A 21,261-nucleotide genomic window follows, 5' to 3' on the forward strand; every position below is an offset into this window, starting at 1 on the left:
CAGTGGTCTTGGCTCAACATGAATGACTTTCACTATTCAACAAGTTTTTAGCAGTCTGTCAGCCTCCCCACATTATGACTATGAATCCCTTTCACTGCACCCTCCCACTTTTCCCTATTCATATGGTCTTACTAGTCTGCCACCCACCTACATTACCACAGCTGATTCCTCTCACCACTCCCTCCCTCTGCTCATCTTATCAGCCATAATGCTTCCTTATGGAATTTACATTCCCCATTGGTTTCAAATGTCTTGCGTCTCCCCCTCCCCTTCCATCCCCCTCCCTCCCTTTCTCTGTCTCTGAGAGAGAAAGTGAGAGAGAGAGCATTTAAGAAAGATAAACTGAACAAAAACCTGCAGTACTCGCAGACAGGGCGAGAGGCAGTAAGAGATTAGAGACATACACACGAAGTAACCATGCCTGAAGCTAAGGAGCCAGGTAAGGCCCATGAATGAATCAAAAGTGGGAGGCTTGTTGAAGAATGCTGCAGACTCAGCTTTTTTTTAAATAAAAAAAAAAACATTTAAATGCACCACTGATGTGATATACAGTACAGTTTGTCAAAATATTACAACATTTTGATAAATCCATGAGGCCAAAGAATGCATGAACATTGTATGATTACAGTGAGAATGTAATGAGTAATTCATGTTTAATGTTGCATTTTTACAAGTCAGGAATGCATTTAACATGTTTTACTGTACTGCAGTAAAATTGGATCTCATGGGTAGTTACTGAATTTATTGTAAATTACTTGTAAATATGCATATTCCATGTTAAATATCCATCAAGGTGCATATCTGTTATGCAAATTTGAGTGAGCTTACCAGTACATGCCGTCTTGTGGATATACAGTATAGCTTGGACTCAGTCAGTCAGTCAGTGTGGTTTTCAAGACTATAAAAGGATTATACCATGATACCTGTGAAAAGTTTGTTTGTGAAAATCATGCATTGAAAAGTGCCCTGAAAAAGAACATTTAAATACTATGGTACAGACAGATTCTCTGATTTATTTACTAGAGCATACCAAGGAGATAAAATTGTTCAATGAAGTGCTTATCAATATACAGTTGTGAGGCACATTCAAATGTAACCATATTCCAGTTACTGAAAAATGAACGGCTATTATGTTTTAGAACCAGCAATGATGAGCAACAGGAGCCATAAACAAAATTACTTAAATGTTTTATGCAAATGTAGAAAAAAATGTATAAGCAGCATTTACAGTTTTAATTTAATTAAGTATACATCGCAAATGCAATACGTTCTGAAAATACTCTGAAATTAAGTAGCTCAAAGAATGCTGTCAGTGAACTTCAGTTAATTCAAGGCAAAATATATATTTGTTGGTTATGATTTGGAAAGAAGGAGAGACCAGGGGAAAAATAGAGATGTGTCAGTGGAAGAAGATGGAAAGGGGAACAGGTGGTAATGACAGCTGCGTGTCGAAACGATAAAGGTCTGGGACATGGATGATGAGCATGGACACAGATTTTTTTTGTTGCCAGATGATACTCTGTTCAGATCATTGACGCTGCTATTCTTAAATTCTGAAAGCTGTTAAATGGCTCTTTTTACTGAGTTGTAAGGTGAAAAATGTCCAACAACATAGTGATGTAGGCCTATCCCCCTGATGTAAGACCCCCACAGATTATGCCATTAATCTGTAGAATGCAAAGTGGCAGGCTTACTGCCCCTTAATAATTTGAAGGACTGTGCAATTTACACTGATGGTGCAGGTGAGTTGCTGTGTGGAGATGCTGAGGTAATCGGCAAAACAGCTGAAACCCTCCTGCTCTGGACAATGCAATGGCACAGCTATGGCTATTAAACGTGGACTTTTGAGACTTCCAGCCAAAGTCAGTGCTGGTGCAATCTGGAGTTGTTCTGGGCCATACTGTGTAGCCCATTAAAATATTTTTGGGCCAAAAAATAAGTATATAACAGATATATGGTTATATCATCTGGTGAGCCATGGCCCTATTTTGATTACAAAGAACTTAAGAATGAAACATTTTAAATCAGAGCATTAACAGCATTAAAATGGCCAGGTGAGGTTGTTTTGGAAGGTTATTCAAGCTTTTGTGTGCGTTGTAAATAAAATGATTCCCCAAAGTCTGTGCAATTTTTAAAAAGCCTGAACAAATTGCATGAAGGCAGCAGATAACTACTTGTATTCCAGTTTATTAGAAAGCTCAATTAAGAAGGATTTTTCCTGTGATGGCTTTATAAATGAGGAGACACAAGTGAATGGGCCTATTAAAACTAATCCTTTCATAGAGAGGACAGTGGTGGGTCACTGATTTGCATTGCAGTGATACACTCTGGCCCAATGTCTGTAATGAAGTGAAAGTACCACGCATGTACTGTGTGTCGCCATAATCAACAGATGTACTGTAGGTAAATCAAACTTTCTTTTGGCATCAAAAGAAAAACAAGGTTTATTTCTGAAGTTATTTCCCAAGTACAGATTTACTTTCAGTTTCTTAGTCAAAATTAAGTGTTTCATCAATGCAGAAACTTAAATACTGAACGACACTCATTCAGTACATTCACCACTGAACGTGACAGTTTGTATCTCATCTGGTATTGGAGCATGGGACCAAGTAAATAATATTCATTTAGTTTGTTAAGCATTAAGGACCAGGTTCAGCTCTCTAAGAGCAACTAGAATAGACTGAGATGCAAATTTCAGTTCTTGTAAGGCTTGGACTAGTGAGGGGGAACCAAAATAATAGTATCCTCTGAATTAATGCATTAATTCTCAACTTATGCATTGCTTGGTTTATATTGTTCATATAAATGGTGAAAAGGAGTGGATCCAGTACTGATCCTTGAGGAACACCTCAAGTAACCTTCATGTATGAAGACTTACAGCCAAGTGCAAAAGTGCAGTACATTCTATCATAAAGATGGTTACAAAGCAATTGGTACTGCTGGACTAAAACAAAAACCTGCACCTAACCTAATCCTAAACCTAATCTGGCCCTTTTCGCATAAGATTGGACACCCCGGCTCAACTGCAATGGTTAATGGAATGATGAGATATTCTCAGTATTTTCTCCATAATTAAACATATTGCATGTGGCAGCCATGTTAAAATAACATAAGTTATAGTGTACACAGTAATAGTGTTTTGACCAGTACACATTGAAGCATTGTTTTCTTTTGGTGGCCATGTTAATGGTAAATGGACTGCATTTATATAGCGCTTTTATCCAAAGCGCTTTACAATTGATGCCTCTCATTCGCCAGAGCAGTTAAGGGTTAGGGGTTAGGTGTCTTGCTCAAGGACACTTCGACATGCCCAGGTTTGAACCGGCAACCCTCCGACTGCCAGACAATCGGTCTTACCTCCTGAGCTATGTCGCCCCTATTGTTATTGTTATTACAATGAAACAAATCTTGCATCCCACGACACATGCACCAATTTTTGTGTGTGCACAATACATGGTTAATTAGGAGATGCTACTTAGCTAAATGAAAATTTTTCAAAATGACATTTTATAAATGAGTTATGGACATTGGGGACACTGGTGCAATGTTTAATTAATGACTGAGCACCTTGGAAACCTTATAATCATTTTTTTTTTAAATTTATTAACTAACTAGTGGCATGCAGTTCCCAGATGTAAGTGTGTTTAAAATATGACTGGATTCTTCTCCTGGTGGGTCATCCCATCGTATTTAACAGTCGCTGTGACCTGATGTAAATCACCATGTGAAATCTGAGAAAGACAGAAAACAGAATGAGAGGTAGAAGGAGAGTGTGAGGAGCAGAGAAGGGCCTAGAAATGTATGATTATTCCAACTTGGGCATGACCTTGTAGCTCCCTGTCTCCTGGAACTAAATTCCTTTTTTATACTTTTCTTTCTTCTCCTTCTATTCTGGTGTATCATAACCAGCTGGCTATGTAGGTGTAAGGAGGTTTCTAGCAACCCCATCATTCTCTGTAGTATTGAGACCCTGTCCATATGCAGTTTCAACTGCAAAATTACATCAAGTTCTGAGTTGAACCTGCAGCTTAATGACAAACCACTTCCCCACAGCCCATTATCTTTTTGTCTTCATTTTATCGTTCTTACTTTTTTCGCTAATTTACTGTCACTTTGACTCCCCAAGTCTTCTCACTCCTCAGTCTCATGCAAAGGCGTTGCATTACATCACATATATAACATTACCCTTCTCCTCTCTCCACTTACCTCGCCCAGCCCAAACCTAACCTTTACCCGACAGCTCATGTTCTCTGTGATTTACTGCCTCTGACTAAATTGGTTTCTTGAGACACTATTTAGAAAATGTTTTCCATAAACAGTAGTGTTGCTCCAATGCTACCCATTGGCACTGGTATCAGACTAATACACACCTTAAGTACTTTAACTAGGGATTAGAAAATGAATGTCATTTTACAGTTCTGAAAAAAGTTGTTGTATAATGGTATTCACAATACTCCTTGGCATAAGCAAAGTTTTGAATTGCACACAGGATACAATGTTCTGAAGTACAAAATGTTTACCTGGCTAGCTAAATCTAAAATTTCATTTGGATTCTAAAACTGCCAACATTGAAATTAATGGTTAAAATTAGATGCCATGGTCAGTGGATATCAGTTATAAATTTGTACAAATGAGTGCTGAATAAAATACGGCAGGGTATCTCTTTAATTTGGTTTCTTTTACCTTCGTACTATTGACCATCAGTATACTTGCTAGTGTAATCAAGAGAGGACTACAACTTGGCTCACTGCTAGTTGGAATATGTGAACAGATGAAGAGAACTGCAAAAATTCAAGCTGCACTCTAGTCATCTGGGATAAAAAATAATAGATGTCCTGGGCCCAGGAGTTCAAAAGTGATCTGATCAGATTTTGACTATCGGATTGGATTAAATCCTGCAAATGGGTAGTTCAAAACCAAAAAACAGGATTGGGATCACTTTGGAATCCGATCAGATCAGGTAATCGAATCCTAGTTTTAATCTGGATCAAATCTTCAAAATACATAGTTCAAAACTTTAACATAGGATTGGGATCATTTTGATCCAAAAAATCAGGATTACCTTGATCCCAGTAGAAGGGTGGATTTAGAGTGGATTACCAGAACAAAATATAGTATACAATTCATTTCAAAATACATTTCAATATAAAAAAGATAGTAGAGTTTGTAAATTAAAATAATACATTGTTTGTAGGCTCAATGGTTGCACAATTTTTATTTACTTTTTTCTGTCACATTTACAGTGGCCTCTAGCCTAGCTCTCAGGACAGTGCATTCAACCAAATAATACGTTTATCAAAATACAAGCCTGTTTTGCTTTAATGTTTACAAACAAACCTTGTATGGCTTTTAAATCGAATACAAACATGTTAGCACTTGCAAACTGCTATTCCTTGTATCAAGAACCGTCAGAGCTAAAAGATAGTTTAAGTTTTAGATGGTTTTAGTTGTTTACATTTGTAGGGCCATAAAAATTGACACTCAAAAAGTCACATAATATATAATTTGAAGGTTAGAAAATCATAATCTTTCTCAGTAATGTTCCAGTGTTTTAAAGCACTGATAATCAGGATCTGGTAATCTTTAAAAGTCTGAATCTGGATCAGGGTGATCCTATCCTGAATTGCTTTGAAATACCTGGACAAAATCTGGCTGAATTGTCTGATCCTGGATCACAAAATGTGGGATTTCAAAATCTGATCGGATCTGATTGAGATAAAAACTTTTGAACTCCTGGGCCCTGGGCATTTGTCCACCCCTGATACATGATGCAATCCTAAAATGAAACATGCCATTGTAAGAAATGATGCAATACAATTATTATACCAATACATATTAACACACTTGTTTTTATAATTAAACAAAATACAATAATGCTAAATAAATCTGATTTTCAAATGAAAACAATCAAATTTGGTTTTACATGAACTGTAACAAGAATCAAAGATAGATCTGCAGTGTTATCAAATATAAAAAATCTGTCCCTCGTCCATTTGCTTTTGTTAGCATCATTTTACAATGACCATGCTCTGTCTTGACCTGTTGCTGAAACTGTTGACCTCAGTTCTTCTCTTATTTGCCTCTTTGATGTCTGCCGTTCCTTCTCTTCATTTTAGGAACTTTCCTTCTGAACCTTCTAACCTTACCAACACCTCTTGTGTTTGATATAATATCCTTGCATATCAGATTTTATTACAATATCATATGTATAAGCATCTGTGATATATAATGTCCCCTGCTCCCCCTCTCCTGCCAACCCCATCCACAGATAACACCCTGTCTGTCCTCCTGACGTGGTGCAAGTTTATTCTCCTCATATTCATTAGACTAATGACACAAATACTGGCTTCATGTGGCAACGATGTCAAATTGTGTGCTTAATCTGGATAATCCCCATTGAACTCTCCTACCTTTCTTCCTTTATGGACTGAACGGCACCCCTGCCCTCTTCTGGCAGCTATGTTCAGCCTATTAGGTGAGAGTGATCCCGTATGCCTGCAATAATTTGCATCATCTCTATGGTGCAACAAAACAGCGGGGTGACATTATAACTTTCTTCTGCCCCTTTGTTTATAGTGTTACTTCTCCACCCGAGACTTTTCCTTTCCCTTCTGGTTGGTTTTATTCCTGTCACTGATTCCTGCATAAATTATTTCTATTCCCAGTCTCTACCTTTCCTTTCATCACTTCTAAGCTATAATCACCCCCGCCCATATGTTAAACCCCTCACTATTAACCCTTCTTGAAATTAAAATTAATCTGTCATTCAGCACCACTATGAAATAAACAGATAGTTGTTATAACATTAAGTGGTTCACTTAATACTGCCAATGTACACCAATCTCCAAGCTGTCTTGACCCTATTCCGGTATTGGACACCTGCCATCAATACTAAAGCACATGTACTGTGTTAAAAATAATAGCCTTGCATGTAAATCTCTCGGCATATTTATATTTGCACATTTAAATAATTGATCTGTGTTTGCCTCTATAACTATCTATAAAGTGGCAATCCTTAATATTTTTATATAAAAAATGCCATGTTTTATACCTGTTCAGTGGTATTTTTGTAGCAATATCATGTTTGCATTCTGTAATTGCTCCTCTACATGCTATTTTCCACTGGTGGTGTTTGGTGCAACAGTCTTGTCAAGTATTTAAATGTGATGACACACGCACAGGAATTTGGATTATCTTTTAAGAAAGACCAGCTCTCAATCACTTAATATCAAATGGAACTCAAAATTTGGTATTTGGAGTGTGAAAACTAATTTTTGTGACTGCCAGTCACCACAGATCTATCAAAACTGAAAAATAACAGATTGCCACTTTAAGTCTCTCTTTGATAGAAACTTAGTACTTTCTTAGTACTTTCAATCTGTCTGTCCTTCATATTTAAACAAGTCATGTGTGTATTTTCGCTTAAGTATGTATATAGCTACTGTTTGTGCAATGAATCTGTCTGTGGCTGTTCCTGGACAGTAAGTTTGTTGTGTGCTTGTTGGTGTACACAGCCTGGATAGTACTTTCATTAAACACATGGTGCTTGTGTATGCACATTCGTGCAACCATACACTTGTGTTTGTTGGCCGTAGAGGATGTTTGCATTACTCAGAGAGAGAGTAGTTAACATAAATTTAAATTGACACTGTGTTTAATGGGTCTCTGTAATTTAAGGACATTAACATAAGAAATGTTTTCAGCAGCTTCCTGGTTGAGGATTAATTTCACTCGTTAACACTCTGAAAAAAAGAGAAAAGGGCTGTGTTGACAAGCTAAAACGAAAATGAGGAGAGTGCAAGGAATTCTTCATATTATTAAAAATACTTTGGTATCAGTTATTTAAAAATTCAGCCACTTCACAATATTGATTAAGTCCTGCCACTTCTCTTGTGTTGGGTGTGATGGGTGTAGGGCGGCAATGTAGTATAATGGGTAAGGAAATGGTCTTGTAAACTAAAGGTCACAGGTTCAAGGACACTGCCATTGTACCCTTGAGCACTTAACCTGCCTTGCTTGAGTATATATCCATGTAAATGCTATATAAAAGTTGTGTAAGTCGCTCTGGATAAGCGCGTCTGCTAAATGCCTGTAATGTGTAAGGTACACATAGTTAAACCATACTAAACATCGTATCAGTCAGCATTTAAAAGCTCTCATTTTAAATGCTGAGTCATGTAATGTGTGAGAAGTGGAGTCATTGATCAGTGGAGTGCTGTTGGATGAAACGGGCACTATATATCAGTTCCAATACAGAAATTAAAAAGAGATATTTTGTATTTTCATTCTAAATCATTAATAATAAACTTTCTTGATGCCAGAGATTGATCTTTCAAACCATCATTGAAAGGCGGCTAGGTATCTGATATTCATTGTCATTCAGTGATGAATACGATAACTCCATGTATCTATCCATCATGGAGAACTGTGATGGTTATAACATGAGTCATAGAAGAGTCATACCATTATATGTGTTTTTGATTTAAGTTAGCATCATGCAATAATTTTGGAACCGGACAGGTTATACTGAAGATGATGGATACAATAACCCTGTGACAAATAATTCTCCCTGAGCCACAAAATCGCACTTTCTAGCTTTTGATCATAAATACATCAGCCTTTGCAGGCTGGGTGATGTATTTTCAGAATTCACCTTAACATGATTGATCAGAAACAGTGAAGGGAGAATTTGTGACGATCTGTCATTTGACTTTTCTGGGCAATCTAAAACTGTGCCCCGATTTCATCTGGGGATGCAGATGCTTGAGAGGATGTTGGATTAAGGGTAGTGGCCAAGCATGCCTGGCTCCATGTATTACATGTTCAGGCCTGATGTGTTGGCTGGTAATAGTGCAACCTGGTTGACTGCATCCATCTCACAGTAACAAACAGACAGAACATGTTGCCAGGTAACAAGCGTTGGAAAATGCAGGGAGGATCACGTCATAAAATGAGGAATAGATTTCGCTGTGCAGCTCAGCTTATGAATGTTTTTAACCGTTGCATATGGTCAACTGATGTTGTTTTAAGTGGCATTAAGATGCATTTGCTTTTAAAAAAACGTTTTTGCTTTTCTTCCAGTTTTCTGAATTGTAGTCGTTGGCATTCACTGCTGCAGCCATTGCTATCAATTCAGGAGAGCTCAGACAATATATAACTGTCACCTGCCTCAGCTGGGGTCTTTGCTGATGGATAAAAGCTAATATTAGTTCAGGCAGGGATCTACTTCGGTTAAAAAGAGCAAGTAACTGTCATCACTCTCAGTTACAATGCTCTAGAGCTAATTTTTAACATCTTCCATTGGACACAGTCAGTCTGTCTGAATTGTCTGCACTGAGTGTATTTTGAGTCTTATGAAATATGCTAAATGTGCTTGTAATTGTCTTCTTTACATCAACTTGCCTCCACTTGCATTTTGGATTTACGTAATGGTGTAGTCGCTGTTCAGAGTTTGCTGTATTCTATGTACAGCTGTGGTTCCCCCAGGGCTTGGGGAAATATGAGGGGTGAAGTTAAATGCCAAAGTTAAATGTCAAATTCACACAATTTTAAATGTGCAATAAAGGTATGTTTTACAAATTGACAAGCTCTCCAGCCTGAGCTAATGTTCTGAGGGAGTGATTTTGCATAGTCTGAAGGTGTGACAGCTCACCTCCCACCATTGTATCATTAGGTTATAATTATTTTTTGGACATTTCCCTCAGTACCTGTCTGGCATAGAGGTAGACCAGAACACATTATGTGTAAAGTTTCTAAAACACAAGTGGCATAACCTTTCCAAAGTCAATGATTAAACATTGTAGCATGAAGGAAGCAGAGTGATCCACTGTGCAAACATACTGCTGGTAAATGGTCATTATTAACATTGCAGTGGCTTAAGGAAGGTAAAATGTATGTGCGAATGCAACTTGTTAAAGACAGATAAATCAAGCACCCTGCACTTTCTTTAACTAGGGCAGATCTGTCTACATGACACAAGTGGGTGGCAAAGGCCAGGAGGGGTGTCGTATTACCCCACATGCAAGATGCCAGCCCACCACAGTCCCACTGGAGTCAGCAGTGACCTGAGGCCAGACCATTTCCTCAGCTATGCAGCCAATGCAGATTATGTCATTCCTTTCAGTCTTATACTGTATTTACTTTTTATGTGCCTGATTAATAAACACATAATAAACAGCATTACTTAAAAATATCAATTTCCCTTATTCAATTAAAATGGTTAAAATATTACATTAATAGAATTGCATTTTATCATGTTGTTTATTTTAGGAACTTTAATCAGGAAAGATTATTTATTTCATGCTCACTTGGAAAAATATTGATACATTCCAGCTATGCCTCCATGACTTGTGGTCCAAAGTTGAAATTAATTATACTGGTACATATTTGCAGGTGTGGTGTAATTATAATGTTTACATGTACTGTATATGTATTTTAGAAGGGGTCTGCTTGACATCAATATATCAAGCATATTTCAAGCATAATATAGCAAGTATGTAGGCTTGTGACCTATGAATGGCTGCAGTAATTTTATGCATTCATGGAAAACATTTAATAGAAAGATACTTATTATTATATTCATATTAAATGAATAATCAAATCACTGTGAGAAGCCTGTCTCCCTCTGCTGCTCACAGCCAGGAATTAATGAAGGAAGGATGGACACATTTTACACAAGAGATTACACAGTGACTATATTTCCTTGCCCCCAGTGTTAAACAAATACTGATTTGTATTTACCACAATTATAAACCCAATGTCACACATTCTGCGGAGAGTTTGAGTAACGTATTGGAGGCACTGTACCTACAATTGACCTTTGAATTAATAAATTATAATCCACTTGCTGAATACTCAGCAGTGCATTTTTGAGAACAACAGCAAGTTTAGAACAAAACAATTACAGTGTTTTGGGTGGTAACATTTGCATTTCATAGTTTCTTCTGTCATTTTTTTTCAGTGCAGGCCCCCCACATCCTTTATTGTCTGTGAGATTGTACATCTTCACATGTATCAGTGTCCATATCTTTCTCTGTGTTACATCATACAATGGAAGGGCTATAGTCTAGGGAGGTCATAGCCACCATGCAGAAGGATCAGCTTAAACTGAAAACACAGTTTAGATTGAGCACATAGATCACTGTTCTCTAAACCAAAACCAGTTGGGAATCCTCACATTATTGTCAGTGTGTATTGTCTTCACATTCATGAAGATAGTATGTACCAATCTAGACACTCTGGTCAATAAAACTAGAATGGCCAGAAGATATTCCTCTCCCCCGACTTCTCTGCTGCTCATACTAAGAGGAGAGCAGCTTTTAGTAAACATACAATGCTGCAATGCCTGGAAGAGTTCCATGCCACCTTATATTTAACCCAGAATCATTATTTTTTAGCTTAGTTGGATGATATCGGGATGCTAGCTGGTTGTTTGTTTGCTATGGGTTTAACAGTCACTATTCATTGATGCATTAACTAATGTAGCTGTGTATGAAGTGGTATATCATAAAAAGGTGTCATATAAAAAAATGAATATGACTCAGTCTTTCTGGTAGCTAACCTTCAACAGACATTCGACAGAGCAGCTTTTCTCTGTTCCTCATTCCCAATGTTAAATTTCAATTACTACTAATATTATTGAACACAAAGTGTTATGGTAGGAGAAATTGCATCTGAGCATGGCCCTGTACAAAGTGGAGTACCACAGGGATCAGTACTGGAGCCTCTACTCTTCCGCATTTATGAAAATGACCTTGCTACGGTGATCAGTAGTAATGTAGTTTAATTTGCCCATGATACAGTATTTGGAAATCTGGCAACTACTTTGAATTCTACTAGGATAATTGATGAACATCTGAACAGAATCTAGAAGTGGGTTGAAACATGCCGAAGTACTGCATGTGTTGGGGGGTGGGGGGATAATTTCAGACAAGAATATTTGATGGGAGGAGTGAAAATAGGTAGTGCTCAATGTGAGAAAGACTACTAGTAGTAGTTGTAGGAGTAATAGTAGACCAAAGTGTATCAGGGTCTAAACATTTTTAGATAGCTATAAAGAAGGCCAACGGGATGCTGGGATATATTGCAAGAAATATAGATTATCAATCAAAGGAAGTAATCTTAGCATTACATAATGCACTGGTCAGACCTCACTTGGAGTACTGTGTGCAGTCTGGGGCACCACATTAAAATATAGAAGCTCTGGAGAAAGTACAAAGAAGGGTAACAAAACTGACTACCAGCATGAAATTCAAGAGTTATGTGGCTTAGGGAATTCTGCCTAAAAAAGGAGGAAACTTAGGGGGGATTTAATAGAGGTTTTTAAAATACTTACTTGTATCAGTAAAATTAGTAATAAAACATTTTTAGGCTGAATTCTTTTGCTAGAACAGGCCACATGCTGAAATTAATCAAGATAAAAATCTAAACAAATACTAGGAAATTGTTCTTTACTCAGACAGTTATTAATGCTTGGAACAGTTTGCCCGGACATGCGGTTGAAGCAAGGAGTCTGATGGTATTCAAGGCCAGGCGTGACACAGTACTGGATATGCCTTTTACTTTGCTTTTTATTTGTTTTTTTTATTTATAGTTTGCTTTTTTATTATTTGTTGGTTTTTTATATTGCTGGTTTCTCTGAACATTTATTTAACATTACATTACATTACAGGCATTTAGCAGACGCTCTTATCCAGAGCGACTTACACAACTTTTACATAGCACTTTACATTGTATCCATTTATACAGCTGGATATATACTGAAGCAATGCAGGTTAAGTACCTTGCTCAAGGGTACAACGGCAGTGTCCTTACCCGGGAATTGAACCTGCGACCTTTCGGTTACAAGCGCAGTTCCTTACCCACTGTGCCACACTCCGTCCTGATAAAACAATAAATGAGGAGCCAAGTTGTGCTGAACGGCCTATTTTTGTCATGGCTTTTTCTTATGTTCTTATAATCGGCAATAGGAGCCAATTATTTCTGAACATGCTGACAGATGAAATCTTTAATTCCTAAAAGAAAAGGAGGATCCACTCTTTTATGTTCCAGTTCTCAGCATGTCTGCCTAAAAGCCCAATAGACGAAATTCTCTAAATAAAAAAGTCTCAGGACTTCCCAACCCAGTTCATGGAGATCTAGATTCTTTAGGTTTTCATTTCAATCCTAATTTGACACACCTGAATCTACAAATTTGCGGTGGTAGTGTGGTGGTGCAAAGGGGTCTGTGAGAATATACAAATGGGTTTGTCTTTCTGTCTAAATGTATGCTCACAGTGTATCTCTGTGTATTTTCAGGATTTTTCTTTTTTTTAAGTTTATGTATAGTATAAGGCCTATCAGAAATAAGTTCTCAAAATTAGTTCTCTAATTGTGGCTTCTGTAAAGGTTACGGATGATAAATGTTTGCTGCGTGTAGCTTATTTGCTGCCTTTTTTCTTAGTTTGTGTGCAAATATGAATGATTTATAATGAAGTGCATACGCCAGCATGTTGAAATAGTATCTACACAGAGACATCTGTGTATATAATGTGTTTGTGTGTATAGGGACATACATGTGAGATCACAAACTTGTCTGTTTAACAGGTGTGCTTCTCTTACTGAATGTTTGTAAATATACAGTAGTATGTGCGCATCTTTATCACTTCAGTGATTATTATTAATTTTCTATTTGTTATATCTTTTTGGTAGTTGACTGTGTAGTTTATGTGTGTGTGTGTGTGTGTGTGTACATTGCCAAATATTCAGAGATCAGAATGCAGACATGAGTCTCCTATGGACAGTAGCATAATCCCAGAACTCAAGATGAGATGTGATTACTGCATTTCTCTTGAAAAAAAACTGGTGTCTTGTGCAGTGATACAGTATGGCATTCCTGTGAGTGAGATTCTGTACTCTGGCGAGTGTGTGAGTGAGATTCTATTTGTGGCATACCTGCAAGCCACAGTGATTGTGATGTGTGTTATGTACGGTTGGTATGTTGTCTTTGGTTGTGATGCTTATGTTGACAGGCCTGATGCTCAGTTCACATCCAGGCACACTGGTGCCATGACTCTGTGTGAACTGTGTGGCAAAATAAGCAAGATGGTCATGCATGATGACAAAGCTCCCTGGAGTGGAGAGCTTGACTAGTTAGCCAGGTGTCAACTGTGCTGTGAGATAATAATGTTTTTCAGCAGGAGTTGTGCCTAGTACAAGAAAGCAATTGGTTTCTTCTTCCTTTATAAAGCTCACTGGTTACATGCCACAATGACAGTATAATCTTCTCTGGTCAATGTTTTAAAATTCTTTGTTTTCATCAAAGCAGTGGCAGAAGCAGCACCAGCTGATGCGGGTAAGATAAAGACATTCTGGTTGTGTGAGTGTCAGTGTGAGCATATATTGCACATGTCCGTATGCATACATATATGCCTGTTATTTTATTATTAATAATTTCTGCATCTTTTAATGAATGTTTATTGCCATGTTTATGATTGATTTTTTACATGTGAACATATCAGATCCTATATCCATAATTATATTTGTACTTGCATGCTAGGGGTGTGCAAAGAATCTTGGTTTCCATATTCCGTTTAGTCAGTGTACAATTCATAGGGGTATTTTGAAAATGCTAGCAAATAAAAAATTTCTAAATAACAAAAACTTGACATCCATAAAATGGTAAAATCACAATTCATATCATTTAAAAATTAACAATAAAATGCTTCACATGTGCTACAATTATATTGTTAAGAAGTGATTGGACCATTTATGGTACAGTATATTGTCATGGCTTCTCTTCTAAAAGATTTCTGCAGGTCTCCTGAAATAAAGTAACACATGCACCTGTGAGTTATTTATATAGGTGAATGCATTTGGTTATGAAGACTTTCTTTGTATTGCAAAGAAAATGCTATTGATGATGAAAGCAAACCCAAGAAGAAAGATCCAATAGCAAGGTCTATTCGAAGGGCCTTGGCTAAGAAACCTTGTGTTTGAATTGTTTTGCACTGTTTCAGAGCATGCATGTTGGATGGGCATTTTAACCACAGGGCTTCAATTGGTGTAGTAACACTGACAACACTGCATGGGTTGGACAATAGCAGAGTAAGACCCTGTATATTTTCCACTAAAAGTTCATCACTGTCCTGCACAGTGGCAAAGAGTTAGTTTAAACCCATTCAAATAACAGTAACTTGTGCCAGGTTAGCAGTTGAAACTATTATATTTACTACCACAACTCAGTTTTAAAATGCTTTCTTTCACTCTCATTAGCAAAACCCAAGGCTGCCGGTAAGACAAATACAGAATTAATTTAATTCCAGTCTGTGTGTGCTTGTATGTATGTATAGTATAAGTAGGTAGCTGGGAGTGGAAAAAAGTATCAGCAACATTTTGTGTGTTTTGAAAGATGTTTGTATTTGCATGTAAATGCTGTATTAGAACATACATGGACAATACACTATGATAATTTGTTCAGTGTTTATTAATTTGTTCACGTTATGATTTTATTTTGAAAACTTTATTTTTGTAAAACCCAGCTTCCTAACATAAACCATTTTAAAAGATGTGGATCTAAATCTAAATAAATCTGTTTAGAGATTAGCACTTTTTACAAAAAACACTTTACAGAGTAGCAGAAAAAGTGCGAAAACCAGGCTTAACCCGCAAATTGCAAGCGCATGATGTACAAAAAAAACTCTCCAGTGGGGAGGAAAACCCTCAAACGATGGCGAGAAAAAACTATCAGATGGAAAATCCTCCCCTGGCCGGCCTGATGTAAAGCAGAGGTAGAATGGAAGGCAGAAGAAATGCAATAAGGGATCTATCAGAGTTAATTAACTGGGTTGAGCAGGATACAGTTGAGGTCCTGTAATACACTAGCTGTAATAGTAAAAGTCCAAATGAAGGGACGTACACTACCGTTCAAATCTTTGGAATCGGTTTGAATGAAATTGATACTTTTATTCACTAAGGTAGCGTTAAATTTATCAAAAAATACAACCAGGACATTGATAATGTTACAAATTACTATTACTGTTTGAAATATTTTTTTTTTAAATTCAGTCTTTGCTGATGAAAGCAAATCCCCATTTTCAGCTGCAATTTCTCCAGTGTACTGACAGTACACTCTTTCCTCATCCTTAGGTATTCACACTAATGTGCTAATTTGGTACTCGTGACGGACTTCTATTATATTAAGTGCAGCTAAAAACAATTGTGCTGCTTAATTAAGATATAAAATATCTTTCTTTCAGTTGCTACAGTATCTAGTACACTTTCTAGTGTTCTAGAGTTCAAATTTGAAAGTTCAATTTTGGTTTAAAAAATTTTCCACTGTAAGTTCATCACTGTCCATCACTGTCGTAAAGAGTTGTTTAAGCCCATTCAAATAACAACAGTAACATGTGTCAGGTTAGCAGTTGAAACTATTATATTTACGACCACAACTGAGTTTCAAAATGTTTTCTTTCACTCTCATTAGCAAAACCCAAGGCTGGCGGTAAGACAAATACAGAATTAAATTAACTCCAGTCTGTGTGTGTTTGTATGTATGCATAGTATAGTAGGTAACTGGGAGTGCAAAAAAGTATCAGCATCATTTTGTGTGTTTTTGAAAGATGGTTATATTTGCATGTAAATGCTATTTTGGAACATGCATTGAAAATACACAATGACACTTTGTTCAGTGTTTATTAATTTGTTCACGTTATGATTTTATTTTGAAAACCTTTTCTTTATGTAAGACCCAGCTGGCTAACATAAAATCTTTTTAATAGATGTGAAAATACATCAAATTAAATCAATTGCATTTGTATAGCGTTTTTTTTTTTTTTTTTTTAAATACAAAAAACACTTTACAAGGTAGCAGAAAAACTGCTAAAACCAGGCCTGAACCCCAAAATTGCAAGGGCATGATGTGATAAAAATTCTCCAGTGGGGAGAAAAACCCTCAATGGTGGTGAAAACACTCTCCGATTGGAAGAAATCTCGAGAGGAACCCAGCTAGAGAGAGGGAGATCATCCTCTCCTGGCCAGCCTGATGTAAAGCAGTGGTAGAATGAAATTTAGCAGAAATGAAAAAGGGAGCAAACACAGCAAATAAACTGGGTTGAGCAGGGTACATTACCATTCAAAAGGTTGGAATCGTTTTGAAAGAAATTGATACTCTTATTCACCAAGGTACATTAAATTGACCAAAAAATACATCCAAGACATTGATAATGTTACAAATGGCTGTTACTGTTGGAAATAACTTTTTTTTTTAATTCAGTCTTTACTTATGATTGTAAAGCCCCATTTCCAGCTGCAATTTTTCCAGTGTGCTGACAGTGCACTGTTACCTCATCCTTAGGTATTCATGCTAATGTGCTAATTTGGTACTAGTCAAAGCAATTCCATTATATTAAGCGCAGCCAAAAACAATTGTGCTGTTTAATTTAGCTATAAAATATCTTTCTTTCGGTTGTTTCAGAATCTAGTACACTTTCTAGTGTTCTAGAGTTCAGTGTTGGTTTAAAAAATGACCAAAAAGAAATATCTTTCTCTAGAAACTTGTCAGGCAATTGTGAGATTTCCAAGAATTGTAAGACTTCTAGCAAAGGTGTGCACTACTGTCTTGAAAGAAGAGCAAACTGAATCTAACCAGGACAGAAAGAGAAGTGGAAGGCCCAGATGCACTACTGCTCAAGAGGTCAAGTACGTCAGAGTCTATATTTTGAGAACCAGACACCTCACAGGTCCTCAGCTGTCAACTTCATTGAAAAGTACTCATCAAACACCAGTTTCATCTGCAACAGTGAACAGACAACTTTGGGATGCCATCCATAATACTATTTTCCAATCATCTATTGTCCAATATTCCTGATCTTTTGCTCATTTTAACCTTTTATTGTTTGCCAATTTCAGAAGTGGTTTTTCTTTGAAACTTTGCCTATAAGGCCAGCATCCTGAAGTTGTCTCTTCATTGCTGCAGATGAAACTGAGGTATGGCAGGTACAGTTCAATGAAGCTGGCAGCTGAGGAATTGTGAGGTGCCTATTCTTAGAACTAAAGACTCTGATGTACTTGTTCGCTTGTGCAGTCATGCATCTGGGCCTCTTCTCTTTCTGTCCTGGCTAGATCAAGTTTGCCCTCTTCTTTCAAAATGAGAGTAAAGATCCAATAGCAAGCTCTATTTGAAGGGCCCTGGCTTTTTTCCAGTAAAGCTTGTCTTGGAATTCTTTTGCACTGTTTCAGAGCATGCATGTTGGATGGACATTTTAACCACAGGGCTTCAATTGGTGTAGTAACAGTGACATCACGGCATGAGTTGGAGAATGGCAGAGTTAGCCCATGCAAAGACTCTGTATGTTTTCCACTGCAAGTTCATCACTGTCTTGCACAGTTTATTTAAACCCATTCAAATAACAACAGTAACATGTATCAGGATAACAATACAAAATATTATTTTTCCTACCACAACTCAATTTTAAAATGCTTTCTTTCACTCTCATTAGCAAAACCCAAGGCTGGCGGTAAGACAAAGACACTTAATTTAACTCCAGTCTGTGTCTACTTGTATGTATGTTTAGTATGGTAGGTAACTGGGAGTGCAAAAAAGTATCAGCAATGTTTTCTGTGTTTTGAAAGATGTCTGTATTTGCATGTAAATGCTGTATTGGAACATGCATGGACAATAAACAATGATAATTTGTTCAGTGTTTATTAATTTGTTCACGTTATGATTTTATTTTGAAAATGTTTTCTTTTTGTAAGACCCAGCTTGCTAACATAAAACCTTTTTAATAGATGTGGAAATAAATTAATTAAATCAATTTGATTTATACAGTGCTTTTTACAAAAACATTTTAAAGTGGCAGAAAAAGTTCTAAAACCAGGCCTGGACCCTCCAAATTTCTTGAAAATGATTTTAACAAATAAATAAATAAATATTTTTTTAATAAGTTTCCAGTAGGGAGAAAAACACTCCCAGATGGGACGAAATCTTAAGAGGAACCCGACTAAAGAGAGGGAGCCCACCCTCTCTTGGCCAGCCTGGTGTAAAGTAGTGGTAAATTGGAAGGCAGAAGAAATGCAATAAGGGATCTATCACAGCTAATTAACTGGGTTGAGCAGGGTACAGTTGAGGTCCTGTAATACACTAGCTGAAACTGTAGAAGACCAAATGAAGGGATGTACGCTAACATTCAAACATTTTGAATCTTTTTGAAAGAAATTGATACTTTTAGTCACCAAGGTAGCATCAAAAACACAGCCATGACATTGATAATGTTACAAATGACTGTACTTATGATTTCAAAGCCACATTTGCAGCAGCCATTTCTCTAGTGTACAGACAGCGCACTGTTACCTCATCCTTAGGTATTCATGTCAATGTACTAATTTGGTACTGGAGAAAGCACTCCCCTTATATTGAGTGCAGCCGAAAACAACTGTGTTGTTTAATTAAGCTGTAAAATATCTTTCTTTCAGTTGCTACAGTATCTAGTAAACGTTCTATTGTTTTAGAGTTCAACTTTGAAAGTTCTATTTTGGTTTAAAAAATGATCAAAAAGACGTATGTTTCTCTAGAAACTCAACAGTCAATTGTTGTGAAATTGCCCAAAAAAATGAAGATATCGTACAAAAATGTGCACAACTGTCTTGAACGAAAAAAGCAAACTGAATCTAAACAGGACTGAAAGAGAAGTGGAAGGCTCAGATGCACTACTGCACAAGAGGAGAAGTACATCAGAGTCTGTAGTTAGAGAACAGAAACCTCACAGATCCTCAGCTGGCAACTTTATTGAATAGTGCTCAAAAACATCAGTTTCATCTGCAACAGTGAAAGGACGACTCCGGGATGCCATCCATAATATTCTTTTCCAATTATCTACATTCCAATATTTGTGTTCTTTTTCTAATTTTAACCTTTTCTTGTTTACCAATTTCAGAAGTGGCTTTTTCTTGGAAACTTTGCCTATAAGGCAATGACCTTTGGTATGCATTTTTGTACGCTGCTTTGGATAAAAGTGTCTGCCAAATAAATGTAATGTAATGTAAATATACTTTAAAACTGAGGTATGGCAGGTACCGTTCAATGAAGCTGGCAGCTGAGGACCTGTGAGGTGTCTGTTTCTCAAACTACAAACTCTGATGTACTTTTACTCTTGTGCAGTAGTGCATCTGGGCTTCTTCTATTTCTGTCCTGGCTAGATCCAGTTTGCTCTCTTCTTTCAAGACAAGAACTTGAGAATTTGTTGGAATTGTTTTGCACTGTTTCAGATCATGCATGTTGGATGGACATTTAAACCACAGGACTTCAATTGGTGTAGTAACAGTGACATCACTGCATGAGTTGGATAATGGCAGAGTTAGCCCATGCAAAGACTCTGTATATTTTCCACTATATGTTCATCACTGTCCGATACAGTCGCAAAGAGTTCATTTAAACCCATTCAAATAACAACAGTAACATGTGTCAGGATAGCAATGCAAAATATTATTTTTCCTACCACAACTCAATTTTAAAATGCTTTCTTTCACTCTCATTAGCAAAACCAAAGGCTGGCGGTAAGACAAAGATAGAATTAATTTAAATCCAGTCTGTGTGTGCTTGTATGTATGTATTGTAGGTAACTGGGAGTGCAAAAAAGTATTAGCATCATTTTGTGTGTTTTTGAAAGATGTCTGTATTTGCATGTAAATGCTGTATTGGAGCATGCATGGACAATACACAATGATAATTTGTTCAGAGTTTATTCATTTGTTTACATGTTATGATTTTACTTTGAAAACTTTTCCTTTTGTAAGACCCAGCTTGCTAACATAAACCTTTTTAACAGACATGGAAATAAATCAAATTAAATCAGTTTTAATTTTATAGAACTTTTTACAAAAAAAACAAAAAAAACTTTACAGAGTAGCAGAAAAAGTGTAAAAACCAGGCCTGAACCCACAAATTGCAAGCACATGAGGTAAACAAAACTTTCCAGGGGGGAGAAAAACCGTCAAACGGTGGCGAGAAAAAAACTTGCCAGTGGGAAAAAATTTCGAGAGGACGCTGGCTTGAGAGAGGGAGCCCACCCTCTCTTGGCCAGCCTGGTGTAAAGTAGTGGCAAATTGGAATGCAGAAGAAATGCAATAAGGGATCAATCACAGCTAATTAACTGGGTTGAGCAGGGTACAGTTGAGGTCCTGTAATACACTAGCTGAAACTGTAGAAGATCAAATGAAGGGATGTACACTACTGTTCTCCCATGCAAAGACTCTGTATACTTTCCACTATAAGTTCATCACTGT

At 36.9% G+C, this 21,261-nt stretch overlaps 1 protein-coding gene across 50 annotated transcripts in view; it reads left to right on the plus strand.

Moving 5' to 3' along the window:
- The first annotated feature begins 328 nt into the window (after nt 1-328).
- mybpc2b (myosin binding protein Cb) overlaps nt 329-21,261 on the plus strand; it is a 58,987-nt gene continuing 38,054 nt past the window's right edge. For 28 of the 50 annotated variants that reach the window (XM_035402480.1, XM_035402483.1, XM_035402581.1 and 25 more), the window contains exons 1-6: nt 330-439; nt 14,303-14,332; nt 15,253-15,270; nt 16,463-16,480; nt 18,477-18,494; nt 20,515-20,532. In XM_035402480.1, coding sequence (XP_035258371.1) covers nt 418-439; nt 14,303-14,332; nt 15,253-15,270; nt 16,463-16,480; nt 18,477-18,494; nt 20,515-20,532 — 124 coding nt within the window. In that variant the 5' untranslated portion in view covers nt 330-417. Of the gene's footprint in view, nt 440-14,302; nt 14,333-15,252; nt 15,271-16,462; nt 16,481-18,476; nt 18,495-20,514; nt 20,533-21,261 lie in introns of all 50 variants that reach the window. The other 22 variants (XM_035402295.1, XM_035402314.1, XM_035402305.1 and 19 more) reach the window with 10 other exon arrangements.

This window comes from Anguilla anguilla, chromosome 2 (assembly GCF_013347855.1).
Source record: "Anguilla anguilla isolate fAngAng1 chromosome 2, fAngAng1.pri, whole genome shotgun sequence".
In the NCBI taxonomy this organism is placed as follows: domain Eukaryota; kingdom Metazoa; phylum Chordata; class Actinopteri; order Anguilliformes; family Anguillidae; genus Anguilla; species Anguilla anguilla.